Source organism: Erigeron canadensis, chromosome 3 (genome assembly GCF_010389155.1).
Source record: "Erigeron canadensis isolate Cc75 chromosome 3, C_canadensis_v1, whole genome shotgun sequence".
Lineage (NCBI taxonomy): Eukaryota > Viridiplantae > Streptophyta > Magnoliopsida > Asterales > Asteraceae > Erigeron > Erigeron canadensis.
Window position 1 is genome coordinate 26,068,150 of NC_057763.1, and position 16,198 is coordinate 26,084,347.

The 16,198-nt window shown below is 33.7% G+C and overlaps 3 protein-coding genes across 4 annotated transcripts; 1 reads left to right on the top strand and 2 right to left on the bottom strand.

Annotated features, from left to right (window-relative positions):
- Window positions 1-1,365: 1,365 nt before the first annotated feature.
- LOC122593437 (pyrophosphate-energized vacuolar membrane proton pump 1-like) lies at window positions 1,366-5,878 on the bottom strand. The gene is made up of 8 exons (XM_043765849.1): window positions 5,639-5,878; window positions 4,403-4,977; window positions 3,931-4,310; window positions 3,764-3,850; window positions 2,941-3,271; window positions 2,251-2,661; window positions 1,877-1,936; window positions 1,366-1,739 (listed from the first exon to the last, which is right to left on the bottom strand). Exons 1-8 carry the CDS (start codon window positions 5,871-5,873, stop codon window positions 1,533-1,535), a joined length of 2,286 nt encoding a protein of 761 aa, XP_043621784.1. The 5' UTR covers window positions 5,874-5,878; the 3' UTR covers window positions 1,366-1,532.
- Window positions 5,879-8,275: 2,397 nt separating this feature from the next.
- LOC122591769 (pentatricopeptide repeat-containing protein At1g25360) lies at window positions 8,276-11,179 on the top strand. Its single transcript, XM_043764012.1, has one exon. The coding sequence runs from the start codon at window positions 8,276-8,278 to the stop codon at window positions 10,670-10,672; it is 2,397 nt and encodes a 798-aa protein (XP_043619947.1). The 3' UTR covers window positions 10,673-11,179.
- A 704-nt stretch (window positions 11,180-11,883) lies between these two features.
- Window positions 11,884-15,567, bottom strand: LOC122594482 (RNA pseudouridine synthase 1). Of its 2 annotated transcripts, none has more exons than XM_043766929.1 (3): window positions 15,181-15,567; window positions 12,848-13,574; window positions 11,884-12,237 (listed from the first exon to the last, which is right to left on the bottom strand). In XM_043766929.1, exons 1-2 carry the CDS (start codon window positions 15,485-15,487, stop codon window positions 12,916-12,918), a joined length of 966 nt encoding a protein of 321 aa, XP_043622864.1. In that variant the 5' UTR covers window positions 15,488-15,567; the 3' UTR covers window positions 11,884-12,237; window positions 12,848-12,915. The 2 variants fall into 2 exon arrangements, with proteins under 2 accessions (XP_043622864.1, XP_043622865.1); XM_043766930.1 differs by lacking the exon at window positions 11,884-12,237 and adding an exon at window positions 12,259-12,515.
- Between the last annotated feature and the right edge of the window lie 631 nt (window positions 15,568-16,198).

Genomic DNA, 16,198 nt, shown 5'->3' on the forward strand with positions numbered 1-16,198 from the left:
AGTTATTTTATGGATTCAAATATTCTTATGTTAGTTATACGAGTAAATTATTTCATTAAGGTCATGTTTCTTTTATACGAGTAAATTAGGAACTTAATACATTTAGTCAAAATTTCATTTTTTTCCTAATTTAATAAACGAAAATAACCGTCAATTACCTATTTTCTACTTAATACATACAGACATTATCTATACATTCAGACATTTAATACACTCAACACTTAATAACTCATTGCAAAGCGGTTCATCTCTAAACGTCATCCAAAAACATTTACTTTGAGGCTTGCCTGTTCCAAGGGAAGATCCAATGGGGAGGACCATAGTTGCTTCATGGAGTGTGTTCTTCATTGAGCTGGTATACAGTTTGAAGGTGCCTTTTTTCCGGAATTAAGAGTATGCATCTGTGGAAAGATTAACTTGCATGATCTGTGACAAACTTGTTTTGAATTTGCTGTAACTCAGTATGAGAGGCCGGTGGTAGTGTCCACTTTCATTCCAATTGGAAAAATCTACCATTGCCAAGACATTGCCAAGACTTTTGATCATCTAACCTATGGTATATTTAGATTTTTTTTTTTTATTAACATGTAAAAAAAAATTAATATGGAAATAGATGATTAAAAATAATTTATTTATTAGCAAGGGTATACCAATGTTATCCCAATACATAATAAATTAAAATATTAAGTCTTCAATTTTTTAACTTTTTCTTTAGCATATGGTAGATAAACTTTAATCTTCAAATTATAGTGTTTTATTAGTTAACATTTTCATTATTACTATTAACTAGAAACATTGCGAAATAATGCATATGCATAGAAAGGTTAACAATTTATCAAAATCTGAAAGTTTAGGAACAAAACAAATTTATGAATGATATTCCAAAACGTCATTCATGATACATTGATACCCATGTGAGAGTGATACGTAATATGTAAATATAAAAATGATGATGATATGTAGAATATATAGTAGGTTTCTTTAATTTAATGTTGACTTTTTAATTGAAATAATATGAAAAATGGTTAAATAAAAGGGTACAAGAGTACCTTAGGATGTAAGTCCACTTTTAGATGTTCTATATATTCGTAGAGAGAAATAATAAAAAAAGTTGTTTGAAAGATATCCGAATTTGTATTCAGAAAAGTTATCCAACGGTTTTCAATCTTTAATTGAGATAATGGAAAAAGTTACCAAAGTTTAATTTGATTACCAAATGAAAATTAACTAAAGAAAACACTTCAGTAACTTTAGGTCTTTAGCTATATCGTATGGTAACTACAACTTGTTAGTGTCGATATCACTATCTATTTTACTACTCACAATAATCTCAGTCAAAATGAAACATCTTTGGTTAACAGTGTCTAGCAAACAAAGAGTATCAGATCTTTGATTTTGTGCAACATGTTTGTTATGGTAAGGAAAACAGAAAATGTGACGTTATTGTATATCTTTTGTTAAACCAAAATATGATTTACAAATATCTAATCAAATATACTAATATAAAACAAATTTTAAAAAAAAAAAAGATTTTAAAACCATTTGAAGAAAAGACCACCATGACTGGCAAAGAAAGGAGCAAACACCAATGACTCAACGGCCATAAGCTTGATCAAGATATTGAGTGATGGTCCTGATGTATCCTTCAATGGGTCTCCAACCGTGTCCCCTATTACTGCCGCCTTGTGTGCATCTGATCCCTTTGGCCCTAGTGTCCTTGCGTGTTCTGACCCTCCAGCCTGAAAGTCCAAATCGAACATTTTAACATGCAAGTTCTTGAGCAACAACTGTTTTGATACTAAATGAACAACGTCTGTTTCAAAAAGTAGTAGGCGTGACATCAAATAAGTAAATTAGCTTGCATTAAAAGGCTTACCTCAATGTACTTCTTGGCATTATCCCATGCTCCACCTGTGTTAGAAGCCGATATAGCAACCTACAGCAGGTGTAAAAATGATCATTTTTGGTTTTAACAATTTCATGTTATCTCAAAGGAATTGCTTTGGTGACAATTCGGCTTATTTCTTATAAATGGGTTGATTTGGATTGTTTTTCATCTTTAACAACTCAAACATGTAAAATATTAGCTTTAAAGACAATGACTTAAATATTCTCTTAATTGTTTTTTAAACTAATGAGAAGGTGCCACTTTGGTAATCATGTTGACACAAAAGGTGTATTGGGTATTGGGTCTTGATCTGTTACCCAACCCACCCATTGTACCATGCTGAAGAAAAACATATGTTGTACCTGGACACCTGAAACAAGAGAACCTGCAAGCACACCAGCAAGTGATTCAACTCCAAAAAAGGTCCCGACAACAAGAGGCGTGATCATAACTAATGCACCAGGGGGGATCATCTCCTTAAGTGAAGCATCTGTAGAAATCTTGACACAAGTTGCATAATCAGGTTTTGCAGTTCCTTCCATGATCCCTGGAATGGTATTGAACTGACGGCGAACCTCTTCAACCATTTTCAAAGCTGCTCTTCCCACACTTTTCATTGTCATTGCAGAGAACCAGTAAGGAAGCATTGCCCCTATCAGTAAACCTATGAAAACTTTTGGAGTCAACACGTTGACGGTTTCAATCCCAGCTCTGCTCACAAACGCTCCAAATAGAGCCAAAGAGACTAGTGCAGCTGATCCGATTGCAAAACCCTGAGACCGGATTACAATTACTGATGTAAGGTATGAAGTAGTCTTTTTCAATTCATAAAACTTTTAACTTTAGAAGTTGTTTGATACGACTACATATATACCCTTTGACTTTGGAGATCATACATACTTTTTGGTAACTTAAAAAGTTGAAATGAAAGCTAAAATATATAGAAAAAAAAGTTTAGCACCCACTCTGAATTTGCTTTTTGAAAGCTATTATGTGGAATAAGAGTAGAAATCACTTAATTATGTTCAAATACTCTCTGAATTGATTTGTACCTTGCCAATAGCAGCTGTTGTATTTCCAGCAGCATCAAGAGCATCGGTCCTCTCACGAATGGTGTGGCTCATTCCAGCCATTTCCGCAATGCCACCAGCATTGTCACTGATTGGCCCATATGCATCTATTGCTAAACCAGTTGATATAGTGCTTAGCATTCCCAGTGCAGCCACTGCGATCCCATACATGGCAGCCAAGCTAAAGCTTACATATATGGCAATTGAGATAGCAAATATTGGAATGATAACGGATTTATATCCCAAAGCTAGTCCGAATATCACATTTGTTGCAGCACCTGTCCTGCATGAATCTGCCACATCCCGCACTGGACTGCAAATTATTCGACCACCAAGATTCAAAATTTATTGACAAAACCATCTCATGAGTACAAAAATATACTATTGAGTTACTACTTCATATATCAACAAGATTGACTTCTACTCGAATGAATCGGTTTGTATTCAAAATCAAAACATTTGTTGTTTACAAAATACAAAATGAAACAAAAAGTTGGTCGAAGCCGAACTGTTCAGTTCCACACATTTTTGACCCACTACCCATCCGTTTTCCCTATTCTACTCACTCAAACAGTTAGACTTTGACTTTTCATGTCAAAAGGACTAACGTCCAACTTCAAGATTCTATCTAGTGTTTAATGTCTTTTAATGAATCCTATGAAAATATTTAGCCTACAGAAGATGCTAACCAAGAATGGTATGATATTTCACTTTTGGAAGGAAAAATATTTCTGTTTAGATTTGACCTCTTTAAAAGTTTGACCCCAAAAGTCAAACCAATTGGAAAAGAGATGAAAAACTTTACCTATATGCACTGCTAGTGTAATACTCAGTTATATATCCAATAGCCAGACCAGCCCATAATCCAATGGAAACACAGAAGAAGATGTGCCTGAAAAAAAACAATAGAAATGAATAAGCCCGTAATACAGATGTTCTAAAACAAAGTACAAATCGTAGATCAGAACTTACCAGTTCTTAACAATCTTATCGGCACCAAAGTCATAGATAGTAAATCTTGATGGTAAAGCAATGAAGCTGACTATAGCAATCCCACCAGTCATAAGTATAGTAGAAACTAACAGTTGATGTTTAAGAGACGGTTCTATGTCAGCAATGGTTCTTATTTTGAAAAAATCAGTGGCAAAAAATGTTGTGATTAAACAAACCATGATTCCCATAGCGCTTATAAGGAGAGGATAAGCCATGGCTGAGAAATCATGATTAGTACCAAAGGATGAAATGGAGGCCACAAATAAAGCAGCACATGATGATTCTGCATATGAACCAAACAAGTCAGAACCCATCCCAGCAATGTCACCAACATTATCACCAACATTATCGGCAATAACCTGCAAAGATTAACAAACCATGTTTTTTTAGGTGATTATTATGTGCATTTTATTTAAACATGAAAAGTAAAACTAGGAAAAGAGACTATTACAGCAGGGTTTCGAGGATCATCTTCAGGAATGTTTCTTTCGACTTTTCCAACTAAATCAGCACCAACGTCTGCAGCTTTGGTGTATATGCCTCCCCCGACCCTCCCAAAAAGTGCCATTGAAGAACCACCAAGACCATAACCAGTAATGGACTCAAATAATCCTTCCCAGTCATTTCCGTAATACAATTTGAAAACATTGATTGAAACGTAAAGAACCAAAAGACCATTAGCAGCAAGAAGAAATCCCATCACAGCACCAGACCGAAAAGCAGTTATGAATGCATTTGATACACCTTTTCTTGCTTCTAATGTGGTTCTAGCATTTGCATATGTTGCTATTTTCATACCAAGAAAACCAGAGAGAACTGATGTTAAAGCACCTAGTAAGAAGGCGAGTGTTGTAAAAAAGGCATTGGCTAATGCAGGTTTGCATATGTTGCCTTTGTTGTAAGTGCATTCTTCACTCTTTGTGCTGAAACTTTTTACTGATCCAAGGAATAGAAAAATTATGGCTGAAAATATCCCTGTGAAGATTGCCAGGTACTTATACTGTGTATAGAGAAATGATGTTGCACCTGGAACAATCAAACAAAAACGTCATATTATTTCAATCTGTATGTGTCAAAAATAAGCGAATAATTAAGAGTGATCTTTATATGCCTTAGTTTGATTGACCATATAAGATCTAACCGATGCGTACGGACAGGACATGTTGGGTTGACCTGACAACACTTTTTGGGTAGTTTTGATAATTTTATCCTTGGTGAATAAGTGAATAACATATAAGAGCAATATATTTTCTTCTTTTTTTGTTTGCTTTCTTTTATTATCATCAAAACTAACTATCTTTAAGTGATTACACAAAATGGAAGAAAAAAAGTAAGTTGCTATTATAAGCAACCAAAAATAAAGGTAACTACTAACTAGGGATCGACTAAAACTCAATCTAATGGACCAACAAATTAAACCCCCACATAGATAGCATGTAAACACCATCCTTGACTGGATTGAGTATTGTTATTGTTGATCATGTCGACATATGGTTATCTTCTCCGAAAGGCAAAGATAATGTATTAACGAATAAAAGCGATTGAGAAAAGCTCCAACTATACGTTGACCAGTTACAAAAACACATTTTAGGACAAATGAACCAAACTTTAAACCACCCGAACCACAACCAGCTTAAACTCAACTAGTATGAAAGAGATAGAGATAGAGTCGTATATATAATCATACCAACAGAAATAGCACTTTGAATTTCGGCACATTTAAACACAAGTTGATCAGAATCAACACCAACTTCTTGATCATCTTCTTCAATCAACCTATTCCTTTGGCCATTTTCGCGTACTAACCCACTTGTTACTTTCACCTTTGAAACCAAAAACCATTGTATCAAAGCAAACCCGATTCCGATTAATGCAGAAACTGGTATTACAACTTGTGTGACACCTTCACTAATCAAACCCATTTCTAGTTTCTTGTTGTTGTGGCAATGGAGATCGATGGGTCTCTCTATATTTTTATGATCATGCAAAGAGTGTTTTAGTTAAAAAATAAAGAAAGAAAGATAGAAATTTGATTGGTAAGTTAAGTTGAGGCGAGAAATGATATTATAGTACGTAATTTGGTTGCTTCTTGGCGCTTTCTTAATAACCGTTTTTTTTAATTACTTCTTTTGGACCTTTTCATTCCCTTTAGACTATGATGCTTAATAAACAAGGTGTTTACTTTATTTTTCAAATACTATAATGATAATAAAAGGATACAAAATTTAGGTAGTCTAAAACAATTCCCGATATCATACTTTAACCAATAATTGTTTCGAGTTTTTATCAAATAGTAAACCAGATCAAAAGGTTTTTCTAATTTCCTTGTAATCTGGAAATCAAAATGCGATATGAGTTTCGGGGCAAAACAGAATGCTTCGGAGTTCGGTTTTCATGATATTTAATGCATTAGTTGTATAATTATTTTTTTTAAAAGAAAGGAAAACTTCAAATTCGATCCAAGATTCAGTTATGTGATATTTAATGCATTTGGTATACTTTTTTTTTTTCATTTTGTTATGAAAAACTTCAATTATGATTCAAGACAAGTTTAGCGTAGGAGTCTTTCAATGGTGGTCAGAACTAGTTATACAAGGTGTCTTTCGCCGTTAGATAATCCCATATAGGCAAATATAAATCTTTGTTGTACTTAAAATAACAGGAAAACTTCATAATTAGTTACTCGTATATGATATTTATGCCATAATGATACAAAAAGTTAGGTTGTCAGGTTGGTTTAGTAGGCGGCCAATGTATGATTCTGAGGTTCGAAATCCACTTACACTAATTGCAATGCAGTTTCCCCCAAAACTCAACCTCCAAGTCGTACGAAATCCTTGCAAATTTCTATTTTTGGGTGATTGCATTTCTAAAGCTCTTGTAATTTAACAGCTTAACTATATCAACTTAACTTTTAATCCTTTTTATTTAGGTGTCTTTTTTTTCGTAAGCACTATTAACTTAAAAGAAATGATATTCGTACTAAACATTTTATTAAATCTATCACACAAGACAAACCTTCTGAACACATTATACACATTACCAAAACATGCATGTGTTAGATTTATCAAAACCTGTGGTACGAATATCACTTCTTTTAAATTAATGGATTGCATTATTGCTATATGTAAACAATTTATTTATTTATTTTATTCAAAAAAACGGATATTTTTGACTCAGATAGAAACTGTCATTTACATTGTAAAAGGTAATTACATGTCCAAAATCTATAGTCCTTTTCACATACAAATGGTTTATCTAATTTTAAATTTTTAAAAAGTATATTTATTTAAAAGATAGTGTTAACTTTATTGGGTATTTTTTTTTTTTTTTGTTTCCAGCCGCCATCGCTCTCTTTTGTTCTCTTCCAACTCAACCTTGTTTCCAGTCACCAGCCATATTTTCGATGACGCTTGTGATGTCCACAATTGCATTTTTCTTATATCAACGGATTATCAAAATCATATTGAACTTTTTAATTTTATTTCTATGGACTAGATATTTCAATAAACATCTACAAAGCTTTACTTTGTAATCTTGAATATTTCAATATTGGCTTAACATCATTTAATATTGTAATATTGAATCGTTAGTTGCAAACATGAAGTTCATTTAAAATACTACTCGTATATAGTTAATATTGATATTGATATTGATATTAAAGGGTTTAATTAAGATGCCTTTTTACTATTTAAGATGTGAGTTTTTATTCGAAATGGTAACATGTTTTAACACCTAGACCAAGTATGCAACACTTAACAAAGAAGCGAATAGAAGTCAAAAGTTGACTTTCTCATCAATCTCTAATATAAATAAAAGATAATTGTCTTTTAAAAATATTTTTAGAAAAAATGTGATATAACAAATCTACAATTTTATTTAAAAAGTCTTTATTTTAATTTTTTATTTTAATTATGATGTCATAAATAATTTACATTATTTTTAATTAAAAATAAGTTACTAAATGCTTATTTAAAGTTATTAATCTTTACTACAAACAAAGAAAATTACTTTATATAGATACATAATATTTTTTTATATTTTGTTAATACAATAGGTACTTTATCAATATATAAATATTGTGTTATTCAATTTACTATCTCCAAAAATTATATGCATATTTTTTAATTTTATAATTTTAATTAAACTGTCCGGGTTGAACTGGGTAAATTCGCTAGTATTATATAACTTTGAACTTTGAATTTTTCGAACCTGCCGTACATTGCTCTATTTTTCTTTTTAATCTTACAAATTGATGAAAATAGACGAAGACCCGAACAAATAAAAAATAGTGGGGCACGTCGTTTCAAAATTACTATAGTAAATGAAAGAAATGAAAACCAAGGATGTGATCGGTGCGTTGGCCAACCTTTATGCGACACAACTCAATCTATGTTCCAAACATCTTGAAACAAATGTCCCTAAGATGATTCATGCTCACATGATCGCTTCTGGGTTTAAACCACGAGCCCATATCCTAAACCGATTAATGGATTTGTATTGCAAATCATCGAATTTTAAATATGCACGCCAACTGTTTGATCAAATTCCTCAACCAGATATTGTAACAACAACCACTTTTATTACTGCTTATTCCGCTTCTGCTGATTTAAAAATGGCAAAACAATTTTTTAACAACACCCCGTTATGTATCCGCGATACGGTTTGTTACAATGCCATGATTACAGGTTGCGCTCATAATAACGACGGTAATGCGGCGGTTGAGCTTTTTCGCGAGATGAAAAGATATGATTTTCGGCCTGATAACTTTACTTATACTAGTGTGTTGTCTGCATTGTCACTTGTAGCTGAGTATGAATCACATTGTCAGCTTCTGCATTGTGAGATTGTTAAATCCGGATTAGGGTTTGTCACGTCGGTTTTAAACGCTCTTATTTCTGTTTATGTTAAGTGTGCTTCGTCGCCTTTTGTAATGGCTTCTTCCATGATGGCGTCGGCTAGAAAAGTCTTTGATGAGATTCCGGTTAAAGACGACTTGTCGTGGACTACTATTATAGCTGGGTATGTAAAAAATGATGATTTGGAGGGTGCTAGTGAAGTCTTTGATGGTATGGATGAAAAGTTAGTTGTGGCATGGAATGCAATGATTTCGGGATATATGCATAAAGGGCTTGTTTCTAAAGCGTTAGATATGTCGAGAAAGATGCATTTACTTGGTATGAAGTTTGATGAGTATACTTATACAAGTATTCTTGGTGCTTGTGCTACTGGTAAACTGTTTTTGCAGGGAAAAGAAGTGCATGCTTACATAATTAGAAATGTTAGAAACCCATCTCGGGATTTTTTGTTTAGTGTTAACAATGCGTTGACTGCTGTATATTGGAGATGTGGTTATATAGATGATGCTAGAAAAATATTCGATAAGATGCCTGTAAGGGATCTTGTTTCGTGGAATACAGTTTTATCTGCATATGTTGATGTAGGGCGAATTGAAGAAGCCCGGGCCTTTTTTCATAATATACCCAAAAAGAATGAGTTGACTTGGAGTGTTATGATATCTGGATCCGCACAAAATGGGTTGGGTGAAGAAGGTTTGAAGTTATTTAACCAAATGAGATCATCATGCGAATGTCAACCTTGTGATTATGTGTTTGCTGGCGCCATTATTTCATGTGCAGTTCTTGCATCACTAGACCATGGGCGGCAACTCCATGCTCAACTTATCCAATCAGGTTTTGAGTCGAGCTTATCTGCATCCAATTCGTTAATCACTATGTATGCTAGATGTGGGGTTTTGCAAGATTCACAATCCATCTTTCTTTCAATGACGTCTTTAGATTCAGTTTCTTGGAATGCCATGATTGCAGCTTTGGGTCAACACGGGCATGGTGGTCAAGCAGTTGACCTTTTTGAACAAATGCTGAAAGAAGACATAGTTCCTGACCGAATAACATTTCTCACAATTCTGTCCTCTTGTAGCCATGCGGGTCTAGTTGATATAGGGCAACACTATTTCAACTCAATGCAATCATATGGCATAAAACCAGGCGAAGATCATTATGGTCGTTTAATCGACTTACTTTGTCGAGCCGGAAAGTTCTCAGAAGCAACAGAAGTGATCCAAAAATTGCCATTCAATCCAGGAGTGCCTATATGGGAAGCACTACTAGGTGGATGTGGAATCCATGGAAATATGGAATTAGGGCTCCAAGCTGCAGATAAACTATTTGAGCTAATTCCACATCATGATGGGACATACATACTTCTCTCAAACATGTATGCAAATTTACACAAATGGAATGATGTTTCGAGGGTTCGAAATATGATGCGTGTCCGTAAAGTGAAAAAAGAACCCGCTTGTAGTTGGATCGAAGTTGACAATATGTTCCATGTATTTTTAGTAGATGACACTAGACACCCTGACATTCAACAGGTGTATAGGTACCTTGAGGAACTGGTTTTCAAGATGCGGGAATTAGGGTATGTTCCAAATACAAAATGTGTCTTACATGATATGGAGAATGAACAAAAGGAAACTGCATTATCTACTCATAGTGAGAAGCTTGCAGTCGCTTATGGTCTTCTGAAGCTTCCATCTGCAGCCATGATTCGGATTTTCAAGAACTTGAGGATTTGTTTGGATTGTCATAATGCTTTTGGGTTCATGTCACAAGTTGTGGGGAGAGAACTTGTTGTAAGAGATGGGAAGAGGTTTCATCATTTTAAGAATGGAAAATGTTCTTGTGGAAATTATTGGTGAGACAAAACACCGGGGTACAGTATTAGGAGTTTAGGACTCATAACTCGTGAAAAACAGTATTGAGTGTCACTTACTTACAGAACACGGGGCACTGTTTTGGTTATCAACAGAGACAGAATCAACATATAGAAGCTTGTGTATATGATCATTGATATATCAGTATTTTCCAACCATTTGTATTCGGCATCTAAGACCTTGTAAAGATGAGAATTGTGCCGCTTTGAGGAGGAACAACCAACTCAATCGGTCGATTGAGTTACGACCATCTGAAGCTTGTAGGTAAACGAGCAACATATCTTTGATCTCAGGTCCGCACAACAGTTTGACTCCAATTTTGACATTCCCCAAGTTTAACTTTTTCTTTTTTAAAATTATTTATCACGTAAGTTGCGTGAAAACAGGACTTCTGTAGAATTACATTTGCAGATAGGTAGACAAGTCAATATTTTAGGCATTATATGAAATGTGGTTATGCGTCATATGAAAATAAGTTGTGCCAATGTTCATAATACATATCAAATTTTCAAACATTGTTCAAATGTGACAATAATGATTAATGATCATAGCTAAAACAATACCTGAAAGTTAATGACCGATATCTACTATTTTAGAACAGTATCATGATAGTTATTTTTTTTTATATAAAAAAAATACTAGGAAACAGCAAGACCTTTCTTTCACATGTTTCTGTAAACAATTTGACTTCCAAAAAGTCAATCAAATTAAATCTTCCATCCTGAACCTAAACTACGACTTCCTCTTCATAAAATATGAATCTACAACAGCTTCCCTTTACAAGATAATATCTACATCTTTTAACTTAACGCGTATTATGGGCAACTTTGAGATTTTCGTGGTGTTTTAGTCTAGATTGTCCGGCGATGGTGTTTAAGTAGTTTGACCTGTTAAAGATTTTTCATTTTCCAATGTTAAGTCATCATTTTAACAATGAATGTTAACTTGTTGTAAACATCAAAAAGAATTGGTTTCACACCTTAATTAATTTCCACTTGTTGAAGAGAGAAACTTCATGAAAAGTGCCATCCTTAGGTGTATCATCTATTCCTTTGCAAAGTACAATTCCTAATGTAGTCCTAAGATTTGGCACATTTCATGCAGTCATAGAATGAGAATCCCAAACAAAACACTGTCACATTCAAAAATCAAAATGCCCATCTTAAATCTAATTTTTATAATAACCGTTCAAAATATAGGTTTTTAAGGATCATTAGATATATATTGATCAAATTTCACACTGCAACTGTTTATACTTTATAGCCCAATAACAAAACGGAAATGAACTACATACTTACAATACAAGGATGAAAAATTTCACATCCCATCGAACTGAACAGATAGAAGCTTTGCTACGAATCTAAAATGTGTCCCTTTATCTTCTTGTGTAATTGCAACTCTAGTTTGGGTCAAATTATAAAGTCAACAAACTTGTTTAGAACGACTTTGGTTCCTGTCCTCATGTTTAAAGAATCAAAAAGGTACCAGCATTCTCTGGTAAATGCTTTTCCTTTATGTACAAGGAAAGAGGAACATGTCTCAAAGTCAATCTGCAAATGAACAAAAGAATATTTTAAGATAATCAATATGCAGGTTGAGATCTGAAATTTGAAAACGATGTTTTTCAAACAATATAATCTGTTCTGCAATTGCAATCTGAAACACCCACAACATTGTTTACAGAATTTTGTCAACTAATACTAGATTTTGTAAACAAATGAGCGTCCAAAGTCCAACCCAACATAGCTTATAACTTTACTGTATGCTTGTTCCCACATTCGGGATTTTGTCCAGAAGTTCAATTGACTCAATCAAGTGCAAATAACATCTGTGCAAGGAATGTGATAGACAAATGATTAAACTAACCTCTAAACGAAATTATTAGGGTAAATGATCAGTGCAGAAAAGTAGAAAACTACATGGACGGTTATGTGCAGCAAGTAAAAAAAGGAGGTAAAATGTAATTTTGGCACTGTTGACAGCACATAAGCTTTCCCCGATTTATATAAAACTAAGTACAACATACGACTTGATTAAAATATTGCAGAAATCAAACCCCAAGATTCATCAAAGCCGAACACGAAAATTATCGAATTCTAGTATTTATATATATATATATATAGAAAAGTAAGCCTAACTCAAAGAGACGGTAAGTAGTACCTTATTGTATTGCCAATGAATGGTAATGAAAAGCCTTAAAGCCACATTCAAAAAAAAAAATTCCCTGCTCACTCAGAAGACGATTGCATCACTTCACGAGCCCATAAAGGCAAAGGGGCATGAACGACAATAGGAAAACCTGTCACAGGATGGTCAAAAGACAAACTTTCGGCATGAAGTTCATGACCATCATAAACTCTCCCATTCCATTCATAAACACCTTCATACTTCACATCTCCCCTTACAGGAATTCCAAGATATTGACAATGCAACCGAATTTGATGTGTCCTTCCACTTCTAGGAAACGCCCTCACCAAAACCTCATCCTTATTTCCATCACCTTCAATTGAAGATTTATCTTCAACAACCACATCTAATTCACTCAACTCTTTACTACATTCTGCACCGTTTATTGATAGTACTTCAAATAAAGTTTCCATGTGTTTAATAGAAGATCCACCTGGTAACATCCTACCAACATCATTTGTTGCATACACACGCCAAGCACCAAACTTTGATCGACCATGGCCTGATTTAACAGTAATCTTTTTCCATTTTGGAGCGTGGCCAACACAAAGAGCAATGTATGTCTTTCTCACTTTGTGATCCGTGAAAGCCTTAACAAGCTTTGCAGCCACTTTATGCAACTTGGTTATTAATATTACACCACTTGTATCACGATCAAGTCTATTTGCAAGATGTAACTCCGTCTTCTTTGACTGGGTACCTAAGTATAAAGAAAGACACGATCTTTTATCATAAAAAAGATTGCAGTGTAGAATAACACAATATCCTACACGTTTACAGCTCAAAAGTGATACCACACATATGTTCACTTTTACAAGTTACACGCGCGCCGATGTTTTTCAGGGGAGTGCATCATGCAATCAAAATTTTTGATCTTATTGATAAATCGATGTCTTACTCCATAACTTTGAGGGAAGAAGAGAACAATTTGATTTAAAGAAGCAAAACAATATTGACGAATCTTTTTTAGAATCGATTGAAAAACTAAAAATACTCTTTAAAGGAGATTTTCCTTTGCAGTTAAGATGGACTGGACGTTTGAATCAATTGAACCAAAAAATGATGAATAATATCCAGATATATGGTCTTCTGGTTAGCCTCATAAATGTAAGAAAAATTACTATATCCTATATTCAAAGAAAAGAAATTAATCCGGATATAATGAGGAGGCGTTTAAATCTTACACAATTAACGAAAAAGGGAATATTAATTATGGAACCTGCCCGTCTATCTATAAAAAATGGACAGTTTTTTATGTATCAAATAATAGGTATTTCATTGGTTCATAAAAGTAAGCACCAAAGTAACCGAAACCCCAAAAATGTTGCTAAGAAAAATTTTGATGAATCCATTTCAAGACATAAAATAAAAACTCTAAATAGAGACAAAAAGACTTTTGATTTGCTTGTTCTTGAAAAGATTTTATCGTCTAAACGTCATAGAGAATTGAGAATTCTAATTTCTTTCAATTTGAATTTAAAGAATCAGAAGGGTGTGCATAAAAATAAATTCTCCCATACATAAGAAAAGCAATGAAATTCAATATGGACTATCAAACTCAACTCCATGACACGGATGTTGGATAAAAATCTAATAGGCTTGGTGCCAAAAAAGTCTAAATTCTTGTTCTTTAAGATCCAAACATACTAGTTATTAATTCAAAATTTCACACCCACTTATAAATGCTTACTGTAATAGTTGTGGTTGCTAAAGTACAAATGTTGGGCCATGGCTGGAGCCTGGATGTGCGTTTTACCCTAATTTGAGACAAACCTATCTATATCTATATCTATATCTATACTATATTATAAAGCAAATTAACTTTCAACTTTCAACATTCAATTTCAACAATATACACATATTAATGCATGATGTACCATACTTCAATGCATACAACTTTCTCTCTCTTCCATAAATCATTTTTTTCCTCTAATTCTTTCAAAATCTTTTATCTCAAAAACCGTACATCGATAAGTTATAAAAATTATATGGGTGTTCTTAAAATATCATGCTCTTTCATTAGAGATGTCATTCGATATACTTTCGATGAATTTTTAAATCCGAAGGGGGAGCCCGTACGGCTAAGGCATTTGGCTATGACACTCTATGACATATAACCTCCTATGACCTATCATACTTTATGACCTATCACCCTCATCATTTTACCGCCGCAACGCGAGGGTACTTGCTCTCGTAGTTCAAAAAGTAGCAAACACCATGCATATCACTGTTCATCATAATATCTCAAATACTAAACTGAAATACAAAAAGTACTAAAAACAAGTAAAAAAGAAAAAGAAACTCACCAAGTTCAACTGAGTCAAAAACAGAATCACTGAGTAGACTCGGCACAGAAGCCAAAACAGTCTCACAATAAACACCCTGAGGTTTATTCAAAGCAATAAGCCATTCATCTTCAAAAAGCACATCACTTTGACTTAAAGAAAAAAGACTTGATTTAGAAGAAGCTGACATGGCTCTCTTGAGCTCTATATCTTTAGATATAAGTGGCAATGGTGGTGATAATGGAACTGGGTAATTTTGTAAAGATTTTGGGTCTTCATTATTATTATTGTTATTATTATTATCGAATTGGGTTTTATGGGATGCCATGAATGGAGATCGGAGGATGAAGGTGTGGGAGATGAAAGGAATATGGTGGCGGATTGAGAGGAGAGGTGAGTGAAAGGGTATCATTGTCAATTTTGTTATGTTGGAGGGTCAGTTTTGTAAGGGTTTTAGGGTTTAACTAGAACTATCCTTTTTACCACATCATTACCACATTTGTGCATTTAGTATTTGTACAGTGTGTAACAATAATTATACATTATGATAAGAATATTAAGACAAATGGTACAAATATCATCCCCTTTTTAGTTTTGAGTTATATTATTGAAAAGAAAAACTTATGCATTTCGTGTTTATTCGAACAGAGTATTAGTAAGATTATACGGAGTAAGGCATTCCCATTTACGATTTACACTGAGAACGACCTAGAACACCGATGGATTGCCAGTAATAGTGTCCCGAGGGGCGTTCCCACTGTTATAACCTCCCACGCCAAATTTTATTTTACTTTCTATTAAGTTGTAGTCTTTCGTTTTTGTATGAACTCGTTTTCTGTTTTAATTAAATCACATTTCTCTATCTATTACAAGTTATTTTTTTTTAAATGATGGTGATCTGTACAACACACGTTTTTAACAATACACCACCAAATATATTTTATCGTCTATATAAGAGTAGAGAAGACTCAATCCAAATAGTCTAAAGGTAGGGATAGGGAAAAAAAAAAAAAACTCGACCCTCTCCATTAAAATTTAG